We start from the raw sequence: 23,870 nt of genomic DNA, 5'->3' as shown, positions 1-23,870 counted from the left end.
AGGGGCATCACCAGCTTGACTGTGGACATGTAGAGTTTTCGTTCCTCTTAGATGTCCACGTGGGGGTGACGGGTAGGCGTATATGAGTCTGGAGTCATGGGGAGAGGTCAGAGCTGGGAGAAGATGAGAGAGACATAAGCATATAAAGCCATGAGACTGATGAGGTCACCAAGGAGCAGGTGTGGAGAGAGAAGAGGTCTAAGGACAGAACTCCAGGGCACATCCATATTCAGAGGTCGGATTGCTGAGAAGGAATCAGCAAAGGAGATTGAGAGGAAGAAGCCAGTGAGGTAGCGAAGGAGTCTGACCCAGAAGCCAAAAGAGAGAAGTGTGTCAAGGAAGGGGGAGTGAAAGACTATGTCAAACGCTGCCAGTAAAATGAGGCCTGGGGACAGAGGACTGGATTTAGCAATGTGGGCATCAGGAGTGGGGGTGAAATTCTGATGGGAGGGAGTCCTACTGATAGGGGAAGACAGGAGAGGAAATGGAGACAGCTTGAATAGGCAGCTCTTTTGCAGAGTTTCACTGTAAAGGGAAGGAGAGAAATAGGAGATTAGCTGAAGAGGGATGCGGGGCTAAGGCAGGTTTTTAAGATGGGAGATCATTCAGACCATTACCAGGACCCGGGACCATTACCCCACTGTGAAAAGCCCACAACACTGTGAAGGTAGGGAAGACAAAGTTCAATCTCTCAGGATGCTCTTAGGCTTGTGGGGCAGATGGAATTCAAATAAGGATTTTTAAATATTTGCGAAAACCAGGTGGTCATGTACCAATGAAGACAGTGCAACGCGTGCGTGACTGTGAGCATGCACGCCTCCTGCACGCTGAGAATTCTGGAAGTAAGAGCTTTCCAAACCAGGTGGGGATTCTCAGCTCCTAAAAAGAGGTGAATTTAAAGCAGGATTTAGGAGATGGGGAGAGACAGCATTTGGTGGAAGAGTGCTCCAGGCAGGGGCAGGCTTCGAGAAGGAGACAGGGCAGCCCAAGGGTGCTATTCTTAACAGACATCACTCCCATAGCATTCACTACCTGCCTGATGCTGTCCTAGTGCTTTCCATGTAGCAACTTACTGAATTCTCACAAAAATGTGAGGTAGGGACAACTCTGATCTCATGTGATAGATGAAGAAATTCAAGCTCTAAGAAGTTAAGTTCTTGCCCAAGGTCATACAACTAGTAAAGGGCGGAGCTCAGATCCAAACCCAGGCAGTCTGGTCAGAGCCTGTGCTCTGGTGTCAACCTCTACACTCTGCTGGAACCTTCTGAAGCTAACCCCAGTGCTACTTATAACACTTCTGGCTCATTTTTCCCTTCCTCTCCAGACCCCCATCAACTTCGAATAACCATGTAAGACACTGGATGAGTCAGGGCAGAAGGACTGAGAGAAGAGGGAGACACATGAGGCACCCTCTGGTGGGCTGTCCCAGATGGCCACTTACCCCCAATTATGTTGGTTTCCTCAGAAGGGACACAGGGAGTGAGAGGAGCTGAGAGGGCTGTGGCTAACGTGTAGCCCTGGGAGAAAGGTTCAGGACAGGGAATCTCTGCTTTGAAGGGGGGCATGCTAGCAGAAAGCCTCAAGACCATGGAGCCCCAGTCAGGGCTGCAGTGCCCCCCATGTCTGGCACAGTGGCACTGTCTGCCCGACCAGGGGACTGCACATGCCATCCATGCACATGCTGAGCCCTGACTGGTCTGGGCTCTCTTCTCTCTCCACAACACTCCTCATCGGTATGGGATTAATAGGCCTCGCCCACCCGGGCCACCACAAGCTGATGGGCCCATAACTCAGCTTGATAGGAAGAAACACACACCAACAAGACACAGAGAAGCTGCTGGGCGGCCCGACAGCTGTCTGCAGCCTCCTGCCGCCCAGGGCTCCCAGCAGCCAAGGCCCAGCCCCCGTCCACCCGATATGGAACGTGTGGCTGCTCATCCAGACTAATGAGCGCTCACTGTGACCGCTGTCTTGCCTGCAGCTGAGCTGCGAGGCTGTGAGTGGGATGTGCGGGCTCTGCCGATGCACACGTGTGCGTCCCACCCACTCAGGCTCACACACACTCAGGCACTCGGCTGAGACGTGGCAGCAGCTCCCATCATTGCCCGCACTTCTCTGACTCCTCCATCAGTGGCCACAGGGAGAAAAGAAACACCCGGATAGGTCTACGCCAACAAGGCAAAAAGACTCACTAGGGCTTCAGGTCTTATCTGACTTATCCAAGCAATTGGAGCCAAATGGGGTCATGGCTTAAATTAGGCAGGAGGGTGCCTCAATTCTAAGCTCTTATAAATGGTTGTTAATGAGGACACAGTAACAACAGAATGTCTCCCTATGAGAGTATGAGAACAGATCAAAGGCTAAAATAGTCTATCACAGAATCCCAGGTTGAAAGGGGTCTTAGAAGTAATAGTCCAACACCCACTTGATGCTGAAATCCCTGTCCAACCTATCTGTGGTCACCTCCAGCTGTGGGGACCTCAGTATCCAAAACAGCCCATTCCATCTGTCTGGTAAATGTTTTTTTTACACCAAACCAAAGTCTCTCTCCATAATTTCCACTTCCCCCCACCCCACCCTGCACCACCAAAAAAAAAAGAGCTTGCTAATGACTCATTCTCCTCCCAAGACTTCTGTAAACACGGAGCTGGAGACAGGTTTTTGAAATTCTGACAAAAATCTCTCCATGACTGTTGTCCCGACACCACATGTATCTCTGCCAGGCAGGGCTCCATCGAGCAGGGCAGCAGATACCGCCAGGCCATCACATGTGCGGTGGGGCAAAACGAGAGCCCCGGGGAACCAGGCCGTGGCAGCACCAATGAACACAGGCAGCCACATACCGAACTCATTTGGAAATCTGCTCTATTATCGAGGACTTGAGTTTCGGGGCAACAGCCCCATCCCTTCACTTAGATACCCCTGCCACTGGAACTTTTCCCAGTTTCCTCCCAGAGATCAATCATGGCACATTTAAGAAAACACAACATTTGTTGCCATTACTTGTGTGTTCTCTAGCTTGGCCTGATTTCATAAGGTCCTGGGCATTACACACTGGTGGCTTTTAGTCCTCACCCATCAATAACATACCGTCAACAGGCTCTTCAGGACTCTGTCACCACACTGTCTTCTGATACTCGGTTGACTCCTTGGCCCCCGCCTGGGAGATGCTCTCTCCTCTCCGCCCTTTGAGGCTACCACTCCCTTCCGTATGAGCTCGGGCAGGTCACAAACTCTGTGAACCTCAGGCTCTTCTCCCTAAGGTGTGCTTACTTCTACCAGCCCCACAGGCTGTTGGGGAAATTGAATGAACACGTGTGTAAGAACAAGTGCAAACCACGCCACAAATGTCACCAGGCAGTTGGGAGTCAGGAATCCTGGCACTGCCAGAGGGACCTTTACCAGTTCATTTTGCCTTACTGGGACCCCAGTTTTTCTTATCCGTAAAATGGAGCATCTAGGCCTAATTCATCCCTCACTTCTCAGCAGAAGAGACTACAGCCTAAGACTGTAGATCACAAATAGGTTCTGAGAAAAGTTGAGAGAGAAGATAAATGTCTTGAAAGCATGCTGCGTGGTGCTCCTGGAAGAAGACCAAGCCACAGGTGAAGACGGATGACGACATCGTGGACTGAGCGACTCCACACAGCACAGTGGCCTGGAGGCCTGTCCGCCTGCAGCTGAGCCTCCCTCATTCTCCCTAAAGACATGCCGGAGGTGAGCTGGGGGAGGTGGGCAGGGAGGAGACGAGAGACAGCCTTGAGCAGACACACACTCGGACTTTTTTTTCCTGGCAAAATATTTACTCTCCAAATCACATATTTTCTACACTTATTAAATAAAATTGGTTGGCATTTTTGAGCACCGATCAATATCTGGGGGAAGAGAAATTTGAAAACTAACAGGTTATCTCAAGGTTCAAAACTTGCTATTAGAGAATTCACCTAGCAAACATTTACTAAGCAGGACTATGGGCCAGGCACTGTGCTAGACCCAGGAAGACAGACAGAATAAGAAAGAGAGACTCCCTCAGGTGTTCACCAGAGGAGAGATGTGTCTCCCAGAAATCTTTCTATACTCCCTCTCTGGGTGACAGATGAAGGAGAAAGCCATCAATTTCTATTTGTCGCTAATGTGAGAGACCAATTGATGGCTTATACAGGTGTCTCAATTTGGAAAAGAGATGAAAACTTACATGCCCATCAAGATTTCATAAAGCACATCATGTAACATTATGAAGTGGAGCCACCACTCAGAACCCCCATGGTGAATCCTCCACAGGGCACAGAATTTAGTTGGTGTATTTGGATCTCAGTGTGTCAGATATATTTAATACGCAGCAGAACAGGGTAAGAAACCAGTGGTTTTTATTCTCCCCTTGTGCCTCCCCTAATTCTCTTATTATCTTCATCTTTATCCCATTTGAATGTTCTATGTTGAAGATTCTCTCCACAGGACTTGCGGCTCATTGGGGGAAACCAACTAAGTCAAAAAATGGTAGCTGTAAAGTGCTTGGGGGTCCTCGCAAGGCAGCGTGTCAAATAAATCCATGCTCTTGCTGCTTCACCACACGGGGAAACCTTAAACAAAAAAGAGATTCAATTTCTGCAGTAACCTGCTGATCTGTCTAGTGCCACCCACACTGATCAGGACTTCTGTACCACCAGGAGTAAGCCTCTCAAATCCCCAGGCCTCAGTTTCCTCACCTGTCAGATGGGCTTCGTCTGTGCCCTTAGGAAATTATTTGGAGGTAAAGGAATCAAAGAAAAGTAAGAGACTATATAAGCAATAATGATTCCATCTTTCAATTCCTTTACCAGACAGAACACAATATATTTAATATGACTGCCGTGATAATGGGATAGCCCAAATGTCTCCAGGGGTCCACTAGCTGAGCAGAGCAAAGCAGGAAGAGGCAGCTTTGGAGACAGACAGGTTTGAATTTCAGTATCTATGTGGCCTCAGAGGAGTTATTTAAACTCTCCAGCCTCATAAATAGCACTCAGTAAACACCTGTTGAATGAATTAATGAATGAATAATGGAATCAGTGATTTACCATTAGAACCCAGTCAGGATCTTCAGCCCATTCCTGTTCTCCCTTTTAAGTAAGACAGATAGATGGACATTTCCTCCTTCTCCTCTTTCTCCTTTCCCTTCCACCTCCTCCAATAAGTCTCCTTCTGTAAGCAGACGTATGACCAGAAGAAAGAACTTTAAAACGATGATACCAAATATGCTCCTGGGGAATCAGGTCTTGCGAAGGCCACGGATTCATCCACCCATTACACTCACTAGGTTTGAGCGACATGCTTGAGGAAGGGCCCTGGGGGAGCTGGCTGCTCTCCCATGGAATTCAGAGTCTGGTCAGAAAACGCCGTAATAATTAGAGCACAGCCTGGGAAGTGCTGGAACAGGTGTAAGCAGCAAGGCAATGGGAGAAAGGTAAGAAAAAGAGGATTTCTCCCTATGAGGACGGGGTGATGGTGGGAAAGGACTTCTCAGAGGAAGAGCTGTTTAAGCCAACTACGCCAGCGGAGGAGGAGGGGATGACTACAGCTTGGAGGAAACCTCCTGGTATATTTGGGACAGTGAGGAATTCAGTGGGGCAGAAAGAAGCAGCCAGGGAAGGAGTAACGGGAGGCAGGCTGGAAAGCCTAGCATTCATTCAGCTGGTAAATACTTCTTCAGTTTTTAATGTGTTCGGGGCAAGGGTAACGTTTGCTAGTATCAGAAACAGGATGGGAGAAAACTACAAGAGACCATGACCCCCACATACTGTTGAAGGTGAGTCTGCTTCCCCAGTGGCTAAGGGAGCCCGTTGGTGGGCAGCAAGGAGAGCACTGCAACAGGAGTCAAGGATCTGGGCTCTAGTGCTGACTGCCACCAGCACGGCCACCTACTTGCTATGTGACATTGGCCAAATCACTGCCCTCTTCGGGCGTCCTTCCTCATCTGTGAGAGGAGCAGGGTGGAAAACGGGATCCTTAGACTCCTTTATGGCTCTAAGACCTTACGATGATCCCTTTAAGTAATGGCCGGCTGTAGAGACGGGGTGGGGTCTTCTGAGAGCATTTATTAACTTGCAGCTCCCACAGTCATCACTCAGAGGACCCAGAGGGACAGAAGCAAAATCAAAAGACATTTCCAGAAGACAGATGACTGAAGGGGGCTGACATATGTGTGAGAGTTTGGGGAATTTATGCGGGCAGCCTCACAGTCATAAATAACATCCTTTTCTCTTACCCAAAACCTCATTCTGGGGGTAAGCACCAGACACTGTAATAGACAGTTTGGCCGTATCTCCCGCCCTGCGCTTCCATTGAATGAAAAACAGCAGTCCCAAGGCAGGGTAATGGGTTCGGCCGCCTCTTTACAAACATCCATATTGTCACCAACGAACAAGTAGGGCTGAGGATGGAGTGGGAGGAGTAATTTATCTCTGAGATCCCTGGTCCCTCATGCAGCCTCACTCTCACAGCCATCTATTCTGAGGCTTGGGAGTTGGGAGAAATCCCAGAAAAAAGCAAATTCAGGGGGAAGGAGCCCCTGGGAAGGGGGGAGGAGGAGCGGCCCCTCCTTTTCCCGGGAGCCCCTGGAGGACTCTGGAGACCCCAGCCCCATCAACGGCAGTACAACCCATCTGTGTGCCACGTTGCCTGCTGCTCAGTGCAGCTCCCTGAGTTTCGGTGACCTAGTTCTCTTCCCACCCCTGCCCTACTCCAGGTCCTCTCTGGAGCCCACGTAATCAGCACCTTTCCATCCAGAAGGATCAGGAGACTTTTAGAAAGGTCCTGGCTCCCAGGATAAGCAAGGAGACAGGAAAACAGGTCCCAGCATTGCTGTTTTCATTCTTCACTTCTTTTCTTTCTCTTTGTTGGCTTAACTCTGCTTTGCGCGATCTGCAGGAGATGAGGCCCCGTTTGACCTTGCCAGCCAGCAGGGCGCCTGGCTGGAAATCGGCTGGAAGTGGCCTGGCATGAACCAAAACTGAGGACCAGCAGAGTCTTGACAGAACTGGACAACCAATGCTCCAAGAGTGGGCACGGGAGCATGAGGGGTCCCTTTGAAGCCCTCTGTTGTCAGTGTAGCAGCCAAGAGAGAGATCTGTCAGCTCCACTTTCTGCTTCCCTCCCGGAGAACAAGTGTCAGGAGAGCCGAGGCCATGAGGCACTGCCGATTCTGGCTCGATCCATTTCCGCTTCCCATTAGCCACAAATGGGAATTGATGGGTTACTGCTTTATCCACTCATTCAGAGGGGCAGAAAACCTCGAGGCGAATGGTGAATAACTGTAGGCATCTTATAAATTAAGCATCTTAAGGATATGAACCGTTTTGTATTGCTGCTAAGCAGAATTGAATTAGGTTTTGAAGTTTCAGTAGGCATGAATGGGGAAGAGGGAGGGAACATCTTGTTTTTAATGCAGCTGTTTTTTAAGCATGCAGAGTGGTGAGCCCAGGGCAGCGCTAGGGAGAGAACTGAGTCACCTTTCTGAGTTTCTATTCCAATCAGCCACCGCTGCATATGCAGGGAGAACCGTGCCCCCGAGGTAACAACAGGGCTTGACACCTGCAGCTCGGCCTCCGGCCTGTGACGCCTGACCTAGCCAGGGTCTCAGTTTCTGGCTAGTCTCAGCCCATCCTGGCCTCCTGACCACCACCAGCGTGCCAGCCTCTAGGACCTTAGGATCCATCCTGGTGGCAAGTGGAGGGAATGGGGAGCTTTAAGCCAATTCCCTGGGACTCGGCATCATGACATCTTCCTTCTAATCCAGTCTCTAACCATTTCAGGTTCAGCTTAGGACCTAGGCTCCTGCCTTGTTCATAGAATTCACTTTCCCCCCTCCCCACCCTAGTCTGGGAAGAGGGGCCTCAGCTGGGTACCTGTCTGGATAACCTGCTGCTGTTTGAGTCCCTCTGGGGCTATTGCCTAGCCTTGCCCTGGGGGTCCTGCTGTTGGACAGGCCTTCTTGTGACCAACAACCCACCGCCTGGATTTCTCACTGCTGTGCCCCACCCATCTATCCACACTGACCCCCTTCCTCCATACATACGAAGACACCCCTGATCCCCAACGCCACACGTCTGTCCTGGGCCACCACACGGAGTCTGCTGGGCTAGACTGTTACCTTGTTCCTGCGGCTGGGGCTGTGTCCCTAGGACCCAGATCAGCAGGGCCTCAGCCTGTAGCTAATGAGCCTCGCTCAGTCTTGGGGGGAAGAGGCACTTGATTTCCCAGGAAGCCCTGGACCCCGGGTGGAGCCAAGCCTCCCTCCTGGCATGGGGGTGCTGACAGGGCAGGTGGCAGCATTGTTTGCCCACACCTGGAGCAAGTACCCCCACAGCAACAAGGACAAGGGATAGAGCAGTCAGAACACATGTCACTGAAGTGACCCCACCCTCCCTCTCCAGACCAGGCCAGGGCAAGCAGACCCCCCGTCAACAGCCCGCCAAGTAGCCAGGCCAGGGTCACCAAGATCCACTTCCACCCTCTTTCTTCACCTAACAGCTGGCCCTTAATGTCCTAGGCTGAGTCAGCCACAACTGCAACAGGGACTTATCAGCATCTTTACTCTCATCACAAGGGGAGCTGGCAGGTTGACCAGATCAGAGCTCTGAGCCTGTCAGCTGCCACCCCTCCCCCCACCAGCCCTGGCCCAGCCGAAGTCAGGGAGGGCATATGTCCCCTGTGGACATCTAGGGTATCCAGAGAGCTGGGCTGCCTCCAGGATGCTGTACAAGCAGCACTTACCGATCCTCAGGGAGTGTGGGCTGCAGGCCACCATCACGAGCCACGCAGGAAGCAGCACCAAAGGCGCCGAGACGCGGGGCATCTTCTATAAATCCTCATGGAGCCCTCTGCTGGTCTGGGCATGACATAACTCTGTGAGAGAGTGGTGGGAGCACATGAGTCCTATGCCCCTGCTCAGTAGCCACCCATCCAGCCCAGTGACCGAGCCACTACCCAGAAAGCCTCTATGGGGAGGGCCAGCAATCCCTCCACAGTGCTGCTCGCAGTGCCCATGGGAGAGTTCCAGGCTGACTCGAGGCCTCTGTCCTTCCTCCCTGTGTTCAGGCTCAGGTTCTAACTCCATCCCCCTCATCAAACGGGGGCAGGCTGGTGTAACTGTGATCGAATGATTCATGGGGTTCCACTTTTTAAAAATTTCTAATTGGGAATGAAAACCTTCATCTGCTCTTAAGGAGCAGGAGCCATGGGTAAGCAGAAGAGGAAGAAATGGGAAGATTATGCCATTGCCCCAGACACATGGCATGCACTACTCCCTGGGGAGTGGAGTGAGGAAGGGGCTGGGTTCGAGTCCAGCTCGGCCACGTGCCAGCTTGGGGGGCCTTCATCAAGGCTTCTCTTAGTCACTCAGCTCAGTTTCCTTGCAGGTAAACCTGGCATAACACCACCTGCCGGGTGGAGTTGAACTGAGGACTAAGATGACATAGAAGCTGCCATGCTCAGGGCCTGGCCTAAAGGCCAAATGTAAGTTCCTCCCTGGCCCAGATGGGAGAAGTCTATTCCCAGCAAACACTGAGGGCAGAAGCTCACATCCCAGGTCCTCAGCTGGTTTCCACATCTGCTCCTGCCGCCGGCTGAAAACAGCCCCCTCCCCATCCTTCCTCCATCAGCCCCTCTCCCTCCTGGGGTGGGCCCCTGGTGTCAAAGCCAGAACCTTCTAGGATGCTGCCTCCCCCTAAGGCAGCACGGGTGTTGTCCCCTCCCTGAGACCTCTCTGACACCCTGAGACAAGAGTCTGTAGGCTGCCAGCTCCACCCCATCACTGGGGTAAGTGAGGCTGGTGAGCACCTGCATATGCTAATCTGGGGTCACCCTTGGTTAGGAGAGAAGTATTAAAATGATTCCTCCTCCCTCCCTAGACAGATCCAATAGAAAAATGGGCAAAAGATCAGAATAGACACTTTACTAACGATGATATCCAAAGGCTATAAACATCTGAAAAGGTGCTCAGCTTCATTGGGCATGAGGAAAATGCAATTTTAAACCACAATAAGATACCACTATACTCAGAATGATTAAAAGAAAGAGAGAGAGAGACAATATCAAGTGTTGGCAAAGAGGTGGAGCAACTGGAACTCTCGTACAGGGTCAGTAGCAGTGTAAATGGGTATAACTGTTTTGAAAACTAGTCTCCTAGAGATTTATACATATGCTAATGATCCAGCAACTCCACAATGGGCATATCTCCCATAGAAATGCATGCACGTGCTCACCAAAGACGTACCAGAATGTTCAGAGCAGCAGTCTTTGGATTTCCCTAGACTGGAAACCACCCAGATGTCCAACAGCAGAATGGAAAAGTACAGTGCATATTCACACAATGGAATGTCATATGAAAATGAAAATGAACAGTCAACAACTACACACAGCTGAATGGATGAATCTCACAGACTTAATGAAGAGTGAAAGAAACCAGGCGAAAAGAGTAGGGACAGTATGACTCTACCTACGTAAGTATAAAAACAGACAAAACTATTCTGTGCTCTTAGATGTCCAGTTAGTGGTTACCCCTGGGGGTGGGTAGTGACTGGAAGGGGACATGCAGGGTGTTCTGGGGGTGCTGGCGATGTCCTGTTTCTTACTCTGGGTGCTGATAACACAAGTGTATTCCATTTGTGAAAACTCCCTGAGCTGAATACTTAAGATTATCTTCACTTTTCTGCCTGTGTGTTACACTCCAGTAGAAGTTTTATCCAATGACATGCCCCTACTCCCTACACACCCTCAATGTCCTGGCCACACCCAGCACCTTGCAGCTTCCCTGCACGCTGTGCCCCCTCTGCCTGAAGTATGCTCCTTTCCCCCACCCCTGCCATGCATCAGAACCAGGCACCTCTCCACGCGCCATCACAGCAGCCGCCAGTGGCTCCAACAGCAGCACTTTCCCCTCTGTTGCTGCTCATTTATGTGTCTACTCCTGGGACCAGTGTGGCTTCTTAGGGGCCAGGACTGATTCCAGTTTACTGTCATGTCCCCAGCATCTGCTTACACACAACAGGTGCACAATATATATTTGTTCAATGAATGGAAGGCCTCAAGTCATCGCCTGCTCCAGGGGGTCAGAGGAAAATACAAGGTAAAGGATTGGGGTGAAGACAACTCTGCTGTTGGCAAATCAGGCCCAGAAGCCTTGTCCTTGAATTCACGGGTGCTGGGAGAGGACAGATGACAGCCAACACAGTCTCTAGGGAAGCTTGACATTCTTACTTGTGATGGAAAAGTCGATTATTCATTGATTGTCTGTCCCCCACTGGAATGCAAGCTCAACAGAGGTGGGGCAGGAGGCAGAAATCTTGTCTGTCTGTCTCCTCAGGGTCCAGAACAATGCCTGGCATATATTATAGCCTCAATAAATATTTGTTGAGCGTATAAATGAATGAACTGTCAAAGAGGAAAGAACTGTAAAAATCTGGTTAGGTTATATAAAAGTAATGCTAAATATAATCATTCATGTCAAATGCCTCCCATTTATGCCCGATCAGCACACTGCGTGATAATTATTATGCAGACGGCTAAATAGGTGTCAGATTAGCCTGTGTAAATTTTGTTTGATGACAGAACTACACTCAGTTCGTGCAGGCCTGACTTTCGTCATTCATGGCCCCAAAGTCTGGCTGATCCTGGAGACCACATGTAAGGACACCAATGGCTGAGGTCCTGGGCTGCTCGTGGGCCTCAGCTGTGTGACCCTGGGCATGACGATGAGAAATAATCTCCTCCCAAACCTTACAGGACTAAAAAGAACCATCATGGTAAATGTTTGTAAGGCTCAATGGTTTGTGAGATTCTTTCCACAGTCTTTATCTTATTTAATCCACAGAACAATTTCTATTACTGATGAGGAAGCTGAGCTCAAGAAAGATGAAGGGCATAGCTCAAGGTCACACAGCTGTTACGAGGCAAAGCCAGGGCTAACCAGGTCTCTGACTCCACCCGCTGTTCTTGTATAGCCTAACTGCATATGAGAGCAGAAAGATGAAGCTTTCAGATTCTTTATCAAAAAACACAAAGAAATTTGAGGTATTATTTTCATTTTAATGTTTAGATGAATCTGTTCTTACGCCCTAACAGTGAAGCCACCATTAACTAAAATATTTTAGTAATTTAGGGATAAAAAAGAAATTCTCCTGTAGACATAGCACCAAGACCCCCTTCCTACTAACATGATCCCTCTCTGGGGAGTTTCACCTCCACCCACGGTTTACTACCACCTGCGAGGTGTGGCTTCCAGATCAGCATCTCCAGGGTACAACACTCCCTCTTCTACAGCTGCCTCCTGAGATCTCCATCCACCTGGATGTCACACAGCATTCAGACACACTTCATCCTAAAGAGGAGGCATGCTCTCCACGCTCCTACCATCTGCTTCTCCTCCTACATTCTCCCTCTTAGTAGGTGGCACCACAATCCACTAGTCACCCAAGCCAGGAAGCTGAGAGTCACCCTAGATTCCTCCTTCCCTGCACCCTCACATCTAAGCAGTCCTCACATCATGCTAGCTCTGCCTCCTAAACACCATAACCGTCTCTGTTGCCACTGACACTCCTCAATGCAGCTGTCTGTCAGCAATTCCCCAGGCCTCTGCAACAGCAGCCTTCTTGGTCTCCCTCCCTCTGGTCTTTGCCTCTGCACTTGATTCTCCACTCAGCGGCCAGAGGCTCTTCCTAAAATGCAAACTAGATAATGACACACCCCAGCCCCAAAGTCTCTCGCAGCTCTCCATAGCATCGGGGTCAAGGACAAACTCTCCACTCCAACAGATGAGCCCTTCATGACCTGGCTCCTGCTCACCTGTCCCTACCACCCACCCACCACATCTGACACCCCAGCAGAGCTCACCTGCCGACCTCCCCCAGCACGCCACCCTCTGCATGCATGTGGAGCGCAGTCTCGTCCCGAGGAAGCTGTCTTTTCCAGGCTCACTGCATTGCCTCCCCTCTAAGGCTTTCTACTATCCTTTCCCTATGCCACCACCACACCTGGAACATTCTCCATTAGGGCACACCTCCTGCTTACGATGATGCTGTCTGTGGCCCCACAGAACCGTCAGCTGTGATGGCAGCCACTGTGGCAAGCACCTAGCACACTATTTGACACATAGTAGGTTGTCTATGAATACTGACTGAATGAACAAATGAATGGATGATGTCAAAGAGGCATTTTATGAGTTTATACCAATATGAAATAAATTCCCAGTTTGGCTTGTGTGTTTTGCATATTCACTGTGGTTAAAACAAACAACCCAACCAGACATAATGCCGTAGATCCAGCAAAGGGTGATCACAGCAATATATGTTGAGAACAGAGGCAAGAAAACACTTACTGCCCTTTTCTTCTGGGCTTGGGGCTGGGGCTGATGGTCACAGCTAAGAACATGGGTTTGAGTCCTGCACTGACGTTTACTAGCTGTACACCTTGGGCAACTTCTCTAAACCTTGACTTCTTCCTTTATAATATGGGGATGACAAAAGTACCCTCACAGAATTGTTAACAGGAGTAATGATAAGATGCTTGTCCTGTGCTGCTCGAAGTAAGCCCTGGACAAATATTAACTATTCATGACCATTACACTAAGCCTATAATACTGCATTGCCATTTCACAGCTGTGGAAGCTGGGGCTCAGAGAGGCTCAGTAACTTATTCAAGGTCACGCAACTCAAGCAGCAGTGCTGGGGGTCAAATTCAAGAGAGTCTAATCATACGCAACCACAGATCCCACGCACCATCTTCAACTAGAGTTGAATGTGGAGGCACTGGCAGAATTGAAGTCCAAAGCGGATATACAAGTATGGCTTCTGATTTCCAAGGGTCTCTGACCGTCCCCGCCAAAACAGAGCTGGGCCTCAATCTTGTACTTTGGAAAACTCAGAAGGCAGAGAATTTCAAAAGAGAAATTTACCACGCAATTGAGGATGCTGTTCTTAACACCCTACGCAGCCATGAGGATCATAATGAGTGCAGTGTTCAGGCCCAACCTGGAGGGAAGCCAGGGTGGACCTGGCTGGCGACCTTATTAAGGGAATGCTCTGGAGCAGCCACACCTCATCAGGAACGTGGGAATATAACGCCTACCTCACAAGGTGATGCACACAGGAGAGCAGGGAACACGTCGGAATTTTCCACCAGTGTCCCCAGTGCCTAGCACAGGCTGGCACATAGTAGGCACTCAAAAAATATCTGTCGAAATAATGAAATAATCCAATCAGATCACATATGTGGGAAAGGCTCTGTCAGCAGGAAGTATATACTCGTGAGTTACATTCAGAGATCTTGCCCACAGGAACTAACAATCCAGGTCCAATTTCTACCCCCGGAATGAGCTGTTCTCCCATGAACCTCCCACCCTCACGGTCTACAGCAGCAGGCAGCATCCGATCACACAGCCCTGTGAGTGCTTCAAAGAGGTGCTGTGGACCACTGGCCTGGAAGTCAAGGCTTCAGAGGTCTCTCCTCTGCTTTACCACTGACCTGCCCAGGATGTTTTCTCACCCAAAGGCCAAAAATCAGATGTCCCCACTTCGTCCAGAAGGGGAACCTAACTTCCATTTTTTCAGAATCTCAAGACTGGACAGCTTCCTCAAGCCAGAAGATGCTCTAAGGTCTCTAAACATCTCTGACCCTCTCTCTCACGCCTGTATTTTGAATGCAAGCTCCACCAGGGCAGGGCCTTCTTCACTGCTCACTTCCAGCACCTAGGACAGTGCCTGGGGGCAAGGCAGCTAGGAATACACATTGTGGAAGGCGTGAATGAATCAATGCATGAATAAGTGGTTATTTAACTCGGCATTTGTTTGTGCCCTCTCTCTTTAACCAGACTGTAAGCTCATGGAGGCAGGGGAACATCTCTTTCGGGCACATATCTTCCCGACACACTTGCTGCAGTGCCGATCCTGAGTAGAAGCTCAATCGAGTTTGCTGATTCCTGGCCAGCACTGGTTAACACGCACAGACGGGCACCGCCTGCCAACAGCTCACCGCATCAGGCGGTGAACACGCTGCCTGGACTCCCCAACCCAGTTGTGCTAAATGGCCTCTCCTCGCCGGACTTGTCAGGAGTCCCTCTGCTGATCTCTCTCTCGTCCTCAAAGGGCTATTACATCATTAATCGTGATTTTCCAGGGCGGGTCGGAGAGGAGGCTGACAGCCACCAGACAATGTTTGGTGGCGAGGAGGATAGAGGAAATCAGAGGGGCAGCCAGATTAATTACAGGTTTCCTCTCGGCTGTGGGCAACAAGATCCTGATTACTCCTAATGACGCTCCAGGCCCCTCAAGACAAATGGATGTGGGGCTCCTCTGATGTTCTGACTTCCCCAGCTGGAAGAAACTCCCAGCAGCAGCCAGTAGATTGCATGAGGTGTGCAGGGTGGCAGGGTGGCTTGGGCAGGGGAGTGGGGCCACCTCCGCCCCGTGGTCTCCTTGAGGGAGAAGGAACCTTTGTGACCTGATGCACTTGGGCAGCATGAGTAACTCTCCTGTCTCCCTGGCAACAAGTAGTGCGATACGAGGGTGCAGGCCCTGACCTGGGGTGCAGGCCCTGACCTGAGCGTTCACTAGCTCTGGGAGTCATCTCTCTGAGCCTCAGTTTCTTATTCTGTAAAATGAGAGAATTAGACTAGATGATCTCTCAGCTTCTTTTAAGCTCCAAAATCCGCAGTTCTGGAAATTGTACTTCATGACAACAAGTAGCATTTACTGAATGTTTATTTACTACATGCAAAGTACTATCTCAGACTCATTGCTCCTCAGAAGAACACTGTGAGGCAGAGATTCCTATTCTCCCCGCCTGCAGACATGGAACCCAAAGATGCAGAGGTTGAGTTAGGCTTGCTAAGGTCACTCAGCTGGTCAGCAGAGGAACCGGGCCATCGGCTCCAGGACCCCGTTCTTACCCACTACTCTACATTTGCCTTCTCTATGTATCCCAGAAGCTGGCACACAGTTTGTACTTGAGGAAATTTAAAATGTGATTATAATGATCATCACGATGTTGAAGAAGACCAGTGAAATGCGAGTGGATCTAGGGCCCCTCCACACATTTTGCAAAATCAGTGGGAGTGGGACAAACAACAAATGAATGAGAGTCTCCTTTGGCAAAAGGATCAGCCCAGCTGTCCTCAACTTTTAGGATTTACCATCAGGAGATGCTTCCAGGAGTTTGTGATCACTTACAATACGGCAGGTTAGCTGAGGTGGCTTGGCATCGGCTTGAAACCTGGCCCAGGCCTGACTCACCGGGATAAACTGAAGAGCAGCGGCTGGCCCAGCCCTGGCCTGACTTTAGGGGAGGACATTCAGGGAGCACAGCAACTGCAGGGACCCGCTAGCACTCAGGATGCACGACTAGGGAAGCTGTTCCCAATTCTTGGGCACTGATGAGCCAGACATGAGGAATGCCCAGTCTTTTTCCCCTACCCGCCGTGTAGACTTCAGACTGAAACCCTCAGTCCACCTCTAAACAATGGCCCCTCACCAGGAGCCAGAGCAGACATCCCTGGCTTCCAAGCCCAGCTGCCATTATGTGTCCTCAAGCTGATTACTTAACCTCTGAGAGCTTTATTTCCACAACTACAAACCGTGGGTGACGATGCCTCCCTTGAAAAGCTATTGCAAGAGATTTTATGTGTAACGCGATTAGTAAATGTGAATGTCCTTTCTTTCCTCTCTCCACCCCCACTGAAGGCTTCCTTCCAGCCCTTGTCCACAGGCACCCTGGACAGCATCCACATCTTCTCCCAACAAGACGGCCTCCCATGCCTCTCGCTAATATTAATCCACAGCCCTCTCACCTCCAAAATGCTGCTCCAAGCCAACCCCACCCCAGAAGCTCTCCCGGAAGAAGTCAGTCGCCCTTCCTCACTCAGACTCAGCCTGGCATAGGGCGAAAAGCAGAGATTGAAGGTGGAGAGCTCTGTGACCTTGGACCCGTCTCTTATCCTCTCAGGGCTGCCATTTCCTCTTGGTAAAATGGGAAATTACACTCCCACCACCTACTTTATAGGGTCTCTAAAGGACCCATGAGATAACGGGTGGATAATTACTTTGCGGATGGGCGAAGTGCTCTCTAAGCAAAATGGTGTTTGTTGTTCCTTTACACTAGACCTGACAAAGCATATAAATATCCTTAACACAGCTATGTGATTTGTACTGTATTCATTCAACAAATATTTCTGTTGATTGTCTGCTGCGTGGCAGGCAGTGTCCAGGCCCTGGGATATAGTCCTTGCCCTCGTGGGGCTTACAGGCTGGGGAGGAGAGGTTAATCCTGTATCCAGGTAGCTGGATGCCACAACTACAGACGGCGAAGGAAAAACACAGGAGACTGCAGACTGTGCGCCAGGGGAAGGGAAGGCTTCCCCGGGGACAAAGCGTTTGACTTGAGTTGTCCAGGTCCTTTGAAGGGGGCAGGGGTGAGCAGGGAGGAGGAGATCCCAGACAGAGGGAAGAACACGGAGGAGACCCAGAGGCCTCTGGGGGGGTGCGGTAGGGGGAGATTTGGAAATGGCACAGAGTCCATGAGGCTGGAAAGCTGAGAGTGTCTTCTCTACGTATCTGCAGCGTTGACGTCCAGTCCTCTCTCTGCAGGTGTCCCCACTCTCTCTCTGCCCCCAGATAAGGCCCTGCACCTAAAGCTGACTACCCCCGTGAACCTTGTCCTGGAGCCAGCATCCTCCACAGACAAGGTGAGGTGGCCACAGTGTCCAATTCTTCTTTCCACGGCAAAGGAGGTAGTTAGAGGCGAGAAGATGGAGAGTTAATCACCAGTCACAGTGAGCTGGGGGAGGTGGGAAGAGGAGGTGAGAGTCAGAAGTGAAGGGCAAGACTGGCTCCAGATGGTGAAAAACGTCCCTGGCATTTATCTGAGGCCACCAGGCTGGGCCCTGAGGGAGGCAAGCTCCTTACAGAAACCACGTGAGCCGAGGCTTTGAAGTAAAATACCCCGGTGCTGGAGCCGTTTGTAACACAGTTAAAGCAGAGAGACCTCACAGGAGTGTCCACAGAGGAATAGAGAGTGAGCACGGGAGGAAGACGCGGAGAGAAACTGCTTTTAAGGACAGCATTTTAATTACCTCCAGATAAACACAGCCCTCCCTCCCATGCTCAGGATCCGTCTGGGTGTTTGGGAGGAGAGGGGCTGTCCCGGAGAAGCTTGTCTCTGCCTTGGAATGAGGTCGTGTGCACTGCAACCTTCCATAAAGAGATCTGGGAAGAGCTGGGCTATGCAGCCTGGTGAAAAGAAGGATGGGGGTGAGCGGTGTGTGATGGGGGAGGGGGGATGCATCAGAATGTGACCATCTGAAGCCAGAGATGGGTTATTACAGACTCACGGACAATGGTGCACGATCTCCAGCTCCACCGAGGTCAAAGCTAGAGGAAAGCGCTCTAACTGATGTTAGCCATAGAGAAGCAACTCCTGATCCAAGAGCTGCTGGGTCAGACATGGAGCTCCCGTCCCTCCGCCCAGCTCCATCACACCCTAGTGGAGACCTCACTGCATCTGTCCTCTCCATGGTCATTCTACGTACACATCAGCCTTTTCGGCGTCTGAGACGCTGCTGTCAAAAAGCAAGGCCCTGTCTTTTTTTTTTTAAGTCCTAGCCAGAGCAGGTGAGAAGGCAGCTACCCCTAGGTGCACGTATTCCTCAGGGAAGCCCAGGACGGGCCCCCCAGCACTCCCAGGGGTGGGGGAAGCATGGGGGGTAAGGAGAATAGGAAAATAAGATATTGTAAAATAAAGGTCCATAAGAAAACAAGCGGTGTCCCCTTCAAAATGCAAAGCGATGGACTTATTCTACTGGTGCCATCCAAGCTCAGTATAATCTCTGGGAATCGCCTCAGAGCACACACAGAGTCCCTTCCACCCCTTCCCTGCCCTCCAGCTCCATTCACTGATGGCCATCCACTTAGGGAAGGCCTGGCACCAGGCTCCATGAGGGACAGAGAACAGATACCCAGCTATGCTGGCCAGGTGACCCTGGAGAGAGGGTTCCAGAACTGCAGTCAGGGGTGGGAGGGAGACTTGCTTTTCACTCTAAAGTGTTCTCTACTATTTGCATTTTAAACTAAGAGGTTGGATTGTTTTTTCAATTAAGAAATCTAGTTAATAATTTAAAAAACAATAAAGAATCTCAGCTTTCTCAATGACTGGCTCCAAGACCTGGACACCTTACTTAATCCCCTGAGCCTGGGCCCCCTCCTTTGTATAGCAACGTTAATAACAACTCAGGTTCAAGTGCTCAGTGACTGCTAGGCTGCACGGATCCCTCGCAGCCTCTCTGGACACTCATCACTGGGGCAGGTGCTCTGGCTGCCAGGAGAGCCTGAGCCGAGCTACTGCTCAGAGCTGACCCTGGAGTGTGCTCCAAGGCCACACTCCTCGTCCAGGCACAGTCTATCTCCACACTCACCCTTCTCTTGCTACCACCCCCTGAGTACCTGCAGCCACAGTGCTCGCCTCTGAGCAGCCCCCGTCCCCACCCCACCAGCTCCAGTTCTGGGCTGGACCCCAGGCCCTGGGCTAGAGGATGGCCCTCTCTCGGAAGAAGGGACCGCTACAATCAGCCAGTCTCTGAGGGGGTCAGGGATGCAGAGGGCTCCCTCTCCAGGAGCTGCCCTGGGCTTCTGCACTCATGCCAGGCTACAGAGGAAAGCACAGTTCTCACCCAGCCTGTCAAAGCCCATCACCTTCCCTCTGCCGCGGCCTGGAGACACCACAGAAACCACAGGCAGAGCCAGGCCAGGGGCTGAAGGCCTTACACCTCCCCTTGCACAGTCTCAGGGTGAGCGTGGGGAAATATTCGACTTCCTTAGCTAAGCAAGGGGCTGTCCCTGCATTCACCGACCCCTCTCCCCCCAGGGGCCTTGGTGAAGGGGCACAGAACCGTGACAGCTGCCAGAAGGGGACAGCAAGCCTGTGGGTGCTGTACCTCCACCAGTGGAGCTGCCAATGAGCGGGGCCAGGCACGCCTCCCCATCCCAGCAACTCCACAGCACTGTGCCAGCGTCCCCACACTCCCTGGGTCCGTCCAGCTCTGTGCTGGGCACTGATGGGCTGTCAGCACTCTCAGACGTGCTGTCTGCCCTTGAGGAGCTTCCTGGAAAAGTGTGATGTCCTTGTGTGAAGAGTAAAAGGAAAGCAACACGCCTGTGAACCCCTGATGCCTGACAGTGACAAGGGAGCACTCACAAGGCAGGGCAGCCTTCGTCACCAGATGAGGAAGAAGTGCTGGGAAGACAGACCCAGAAAGACATCCCTGGGCCCGGGCAGTTGGAGCAAGATTCTTGGAAGACGTGGGCCGCACACTGAGCCCTGAGGCATGTGCTGCATAGGAAGAGACACCTTTCAGGTACACGCCGGGAAAAGCAAGAGGTGTCCCAAGGATGCTGACGAAACCCATTTAGCAGGAGCACACCGCGTCTGAGGGGCCCAGAGAGAGATAAGTGTTGTGGTCAGATTCTAGGAGGCCTCGAGTGCCAAGGTTAAGGAGCTCAGACTTTATCTTCCAAGCAACAAGGAGCCGTTGAAAGTTTCTGGACAAGGGAGGGCCAGGACTGGAGCTGTGCTTTGAGGAAGCTGATGTGACCAAGGGGTGCCAGATGGCCTGGAGAGCAGAGAGGCTGGTTAATGGGTACTTAGCCACATGTGAAGGGACTGTGAATGTGGGGGAAGCCATCCCTGAAGGGAACCGACCCCACACTGCCTGAACATTAGGTTTCCCCAAAAACTGGAAGGTTTCTGAGCCGCCGAGTGTTGGGTAGGAGTGTATACTTGGTGGCTCTCCAAGGAAAGCAGAGCCCCAGGCAGCTCCAGAGCCAGCCTCAATAGGACACAGGACATCAAACGCATGGTGGAGCCTGGATGGTGGCTAGCCCATACGTTGGGCTCCAATGGGAGTGACTCTGTAGAAGAGTCTGGACTTGGAGTCAGAAGGCCTGTGTTCATACCTGGCTTTGTCACCTGTTCCCTTCATGACCGTGGTCAGGTTCTAAAATCTCTCTGCCCCTTAGTTTCCCATAAAATGGGAGACAACACTACTTGCTCTGTCTACTTCACGGGGTTGTTCAAAGGTCAAAGGGCATGTGATACATCCAAGAGTGCTTTAATAACACGCAGTCAGAAAGTCAGGAAGGATTTTTTTTCTAAATCAGATCTCTGTGGTTGGTTAGTTCTTACCTTCGCCACTCCCACCCTAACATCTCACTCCTAGTCTTTTCTTCTAGAAAATGTCTGACTCCCCATCTCTCAGATTTATTGAACGGATGAATGATTTATCTTTATTTTCTATAAAACACCTAAGACAATGTTTTCCACCTAGTTGGAGCTCAATAAACATATGATTGATTAATTAATAAAAGTGAACCTACAGAGGATGTTTTAAATCTACTCATCATTCCCCCACTCAGTGACTCATCTTAATATCAATGCTAGCAAAAAAAATGATGAGGATGGCAAGTTGGAGATCTCTCCCCTGCCCCCACCTCCATTCATAAAACTTTACCCAATTCATCTCAGAGGAAGGCAGTGTAAGGCAGTGGTTAGCAACACAAGCTTGGCGTCTGCATTAGACAGCTTACTGAGTCTAGGCTCTGCTACTTAGTAGCTATGACCTTGGGCAAGTGATTAACCTCCCCAAACCTCAGTTTCCCCATCCACAAAATGGAGAAAAGGTTAGACAGTCACAAGGTTGCTTTCAAAGATTGGCTGTGATCTTAGCAGCATGGCAGCAAATAGACAGTGCCCAATGCTTGCACTGTTGTTGAGGTTATTGAGAGCTGTTACTGTGATTACTGCTATTATTGTCCAGAGCCAAATCACCATGGTTTGGGGGGATTGGTATTTGGGTACAGACTTCCCATTAGTGTGGGTGATTGTGAGTACTCTGTGACTGCCAAGAGATTAAGCTTCTCATTGCTTTCAAGTAGAGAAAGCAGATCAGGATGAGCTTTGAAATGCATTGGCCCCCAAAGCCAACCTAACATCCTGCTATCCAGTGGCATCTGGAGCTGGGGGGCACTGTGTGGATCAGTCACCCTTACGGTGCTAACCCAGCGTTAATGGTGCAAGTGAATTGCAAACAAGGCCCACCTGCTGTGCTCAGCAACAAAACCCGGCAGGAGGGTAATTGCCCGGAACTTGAGCACAGGGGGACACAGCAGGCACGGAACATATTAAACAAGGGAAGAGCAACTTCCCCACACTTTCCTTCCCGCACCGCACAGACCCAAGGAGAAGCCAGCAGGCAAGGAGATAGGAATGCAGGCGCCAGACGAGGAATGCTGCAGAACCACAGAAGAAGGCTCTTCCAGACAACCACAGCTGGCCGCCCAGCCCAGTGCCTCCACAGATCTGAGAGGAAGGGAGAACATCCGGGTGGGCTCCACGCAGCCTGTGTTCTCATGTGAACTTGGGAGCCGAGAGTGTCCAGCGTCGCTGTGGGCCCTGGCCAGGTGTCCCACCTCACTGGAAGGCAGCCTCCTTGATGTTAACCCCCTGACAGGAGCAATCAGGGGTAGATGATGGGCTCATGAGGCTGGTGTAGACAGTGGTGACATGAAGACCATCCATTTGTTCATCCATACACTCAGTATGCATTCATTAGGCATCCGTTGCAAGTGGAAAGAAAGCTAATATGACACAAGACGTTCTTTCGAGGGGAGACAGGAAGCACAGATGTCAGTCCCAGGCACAGGCTGGCAAGTGGAGTCACACAGCCAAGGCCCAAGGCAGGGCTGGCACTAGGCAGGGAGCCCTTGGTGCTGCCAGGCACAGTCAGGGGAGGCTTTGCAGAAACAGATCCTTATGCTGGTCTTGGAGGATGGAGATGCACACACGCACACACACACACACACACCCCACATACAGACATATACTATATACCACACTATACATACACATACACATTTTAGGCATCCAAAAGGGAAACATGAGGCCCAGGGCTCTCACATCTCCACTAAGTTCTTAACACTCTCTGAGACCAAAAGCAAAGGGACAAACTCGGGTACTGAGAAGAAAGCAATCATGCCTTTGGCCATCTTCGTTGTCTACTGCAGGCAAGAAAAGGGAACCCCTTCATCCTCTCCCATTCTACTGGAAAGGTTTGCTGATGACCTGAGAAGGGACTTCACAGCCGGGACTTTCCTCCCAGCCAGGCTGCAAGAACAGCCTTCCTCTTCCTCGTCCTGAAGATAAGACCATGAAAAGGGGCAGCGGCATTTCAGGAGGCCATCAGAGGAGCAGGAGCACACTGGCTGAGTTCTAATCCCAGCTCCCTCATTGACTCGCTGTGATTAAGACATTAACCTCTGCGCCTCAGTTGCCTCATCCATAAAGGAGCGATAGGTACTATTTTAGGGCTGATAGGGCTGCTGGCAGTTTTAACTGAGAAATGCATAGAAAGTGCTTAGTTCAGTGCCTGGCACATAGATAAGTCCTCAATAAATATATTCTCAACATAATTCACAATGGCACCACCTTCCTGCTACCTGGAAGCAAACAGTTCGACTGATTCTGATCCGCACATTTAATCCAGCAGAGAGCATTTTCATCAGCACTATTTCATTCATTCAACAAGGATTTACTGAGCACCTAACGTATGGGAGGCATAAGGTCTTGTACAAAAATACAGTGTCCTTGTCCTTGAAGCATTTATGAATAATAAAAAAAACCTACCTGTGTCCTGCAGAACTGTACACACACACAATCAGGTACACAAATGCACACACACATTTGTGTGCACACACATACACATGGAGCCCCTACCCCTGGAAACTTGTCCTCTATATTTAAAGCACCATTATCTACACTGTTGTTTTGTGTGTGTGTGTGTGAGAAAGATTGGCCCT

At 50.7% G+C, this 23,870-nt stretch overlaps 1 protein-coding gene and 1 long non-coding RNA gene across 15 annotated transcripts in view; both read right to left on the bottom strand.

Moving 5' to 3' along the window:
- Nucleotides 1-23,870, bottom strand: part of GRIK4 (glutamate ionotropic receptor kainate type subunit 4) — a 413,900-nt gene that overhangs the window by 281,656 nt on the left and 108,374 nt on the right. For 13 of the 14 annotated variants that reach the window (XM_023645003.2, XM_023645006.2, XM_070273803.1 and 10 more), the window contains exon 2: nt 8,752-8,883. In XM_023645003.2, the coding sequence (XP_023500771.2) occupies nt 8,752-8,833 (82 nt within the window). In that variant the 5' untranslated portion in view covers nt 8,834-8,883. Of the gene's footprint in view, nt 1-8,751; nt 8,884-14,100; nt 14,206-23,870 lie in introns of all 14 variants that reach the window. The other variant, XM_070273797.1, reaches the window with a different exon arrangement.
- LOC111774232 (uncharacterized) lies at nt 4,351-5,183 on the bottom strand. Its single transcript, XR_002809087.2, has 2 exons — nt 5,058-5,183; nt 4,351-4,580 (listed from the first exon to the last, which is right to left on the bottom strand). It is a non-coding gene; the product is annotated as an uncharacterized lncRNA (long non-coding RNA).

The sequence above is a fragment of the Equus caballus genome, chromosome 7, assembly GCF_041296265.1.
Source record: "Equus caballus isolate H_3958 breed thoroughbred chromosome 7, TB-T2T, whole genome shotgun sequence".
NCBI lineage: Eukaryota > Metazoa > Chordata > Mammalia > Perissodactyla > Equidae > Equus > Equus caballus.
This window is presented reverse-complemented; position numbering and strand designations above follow the sequence as displayed.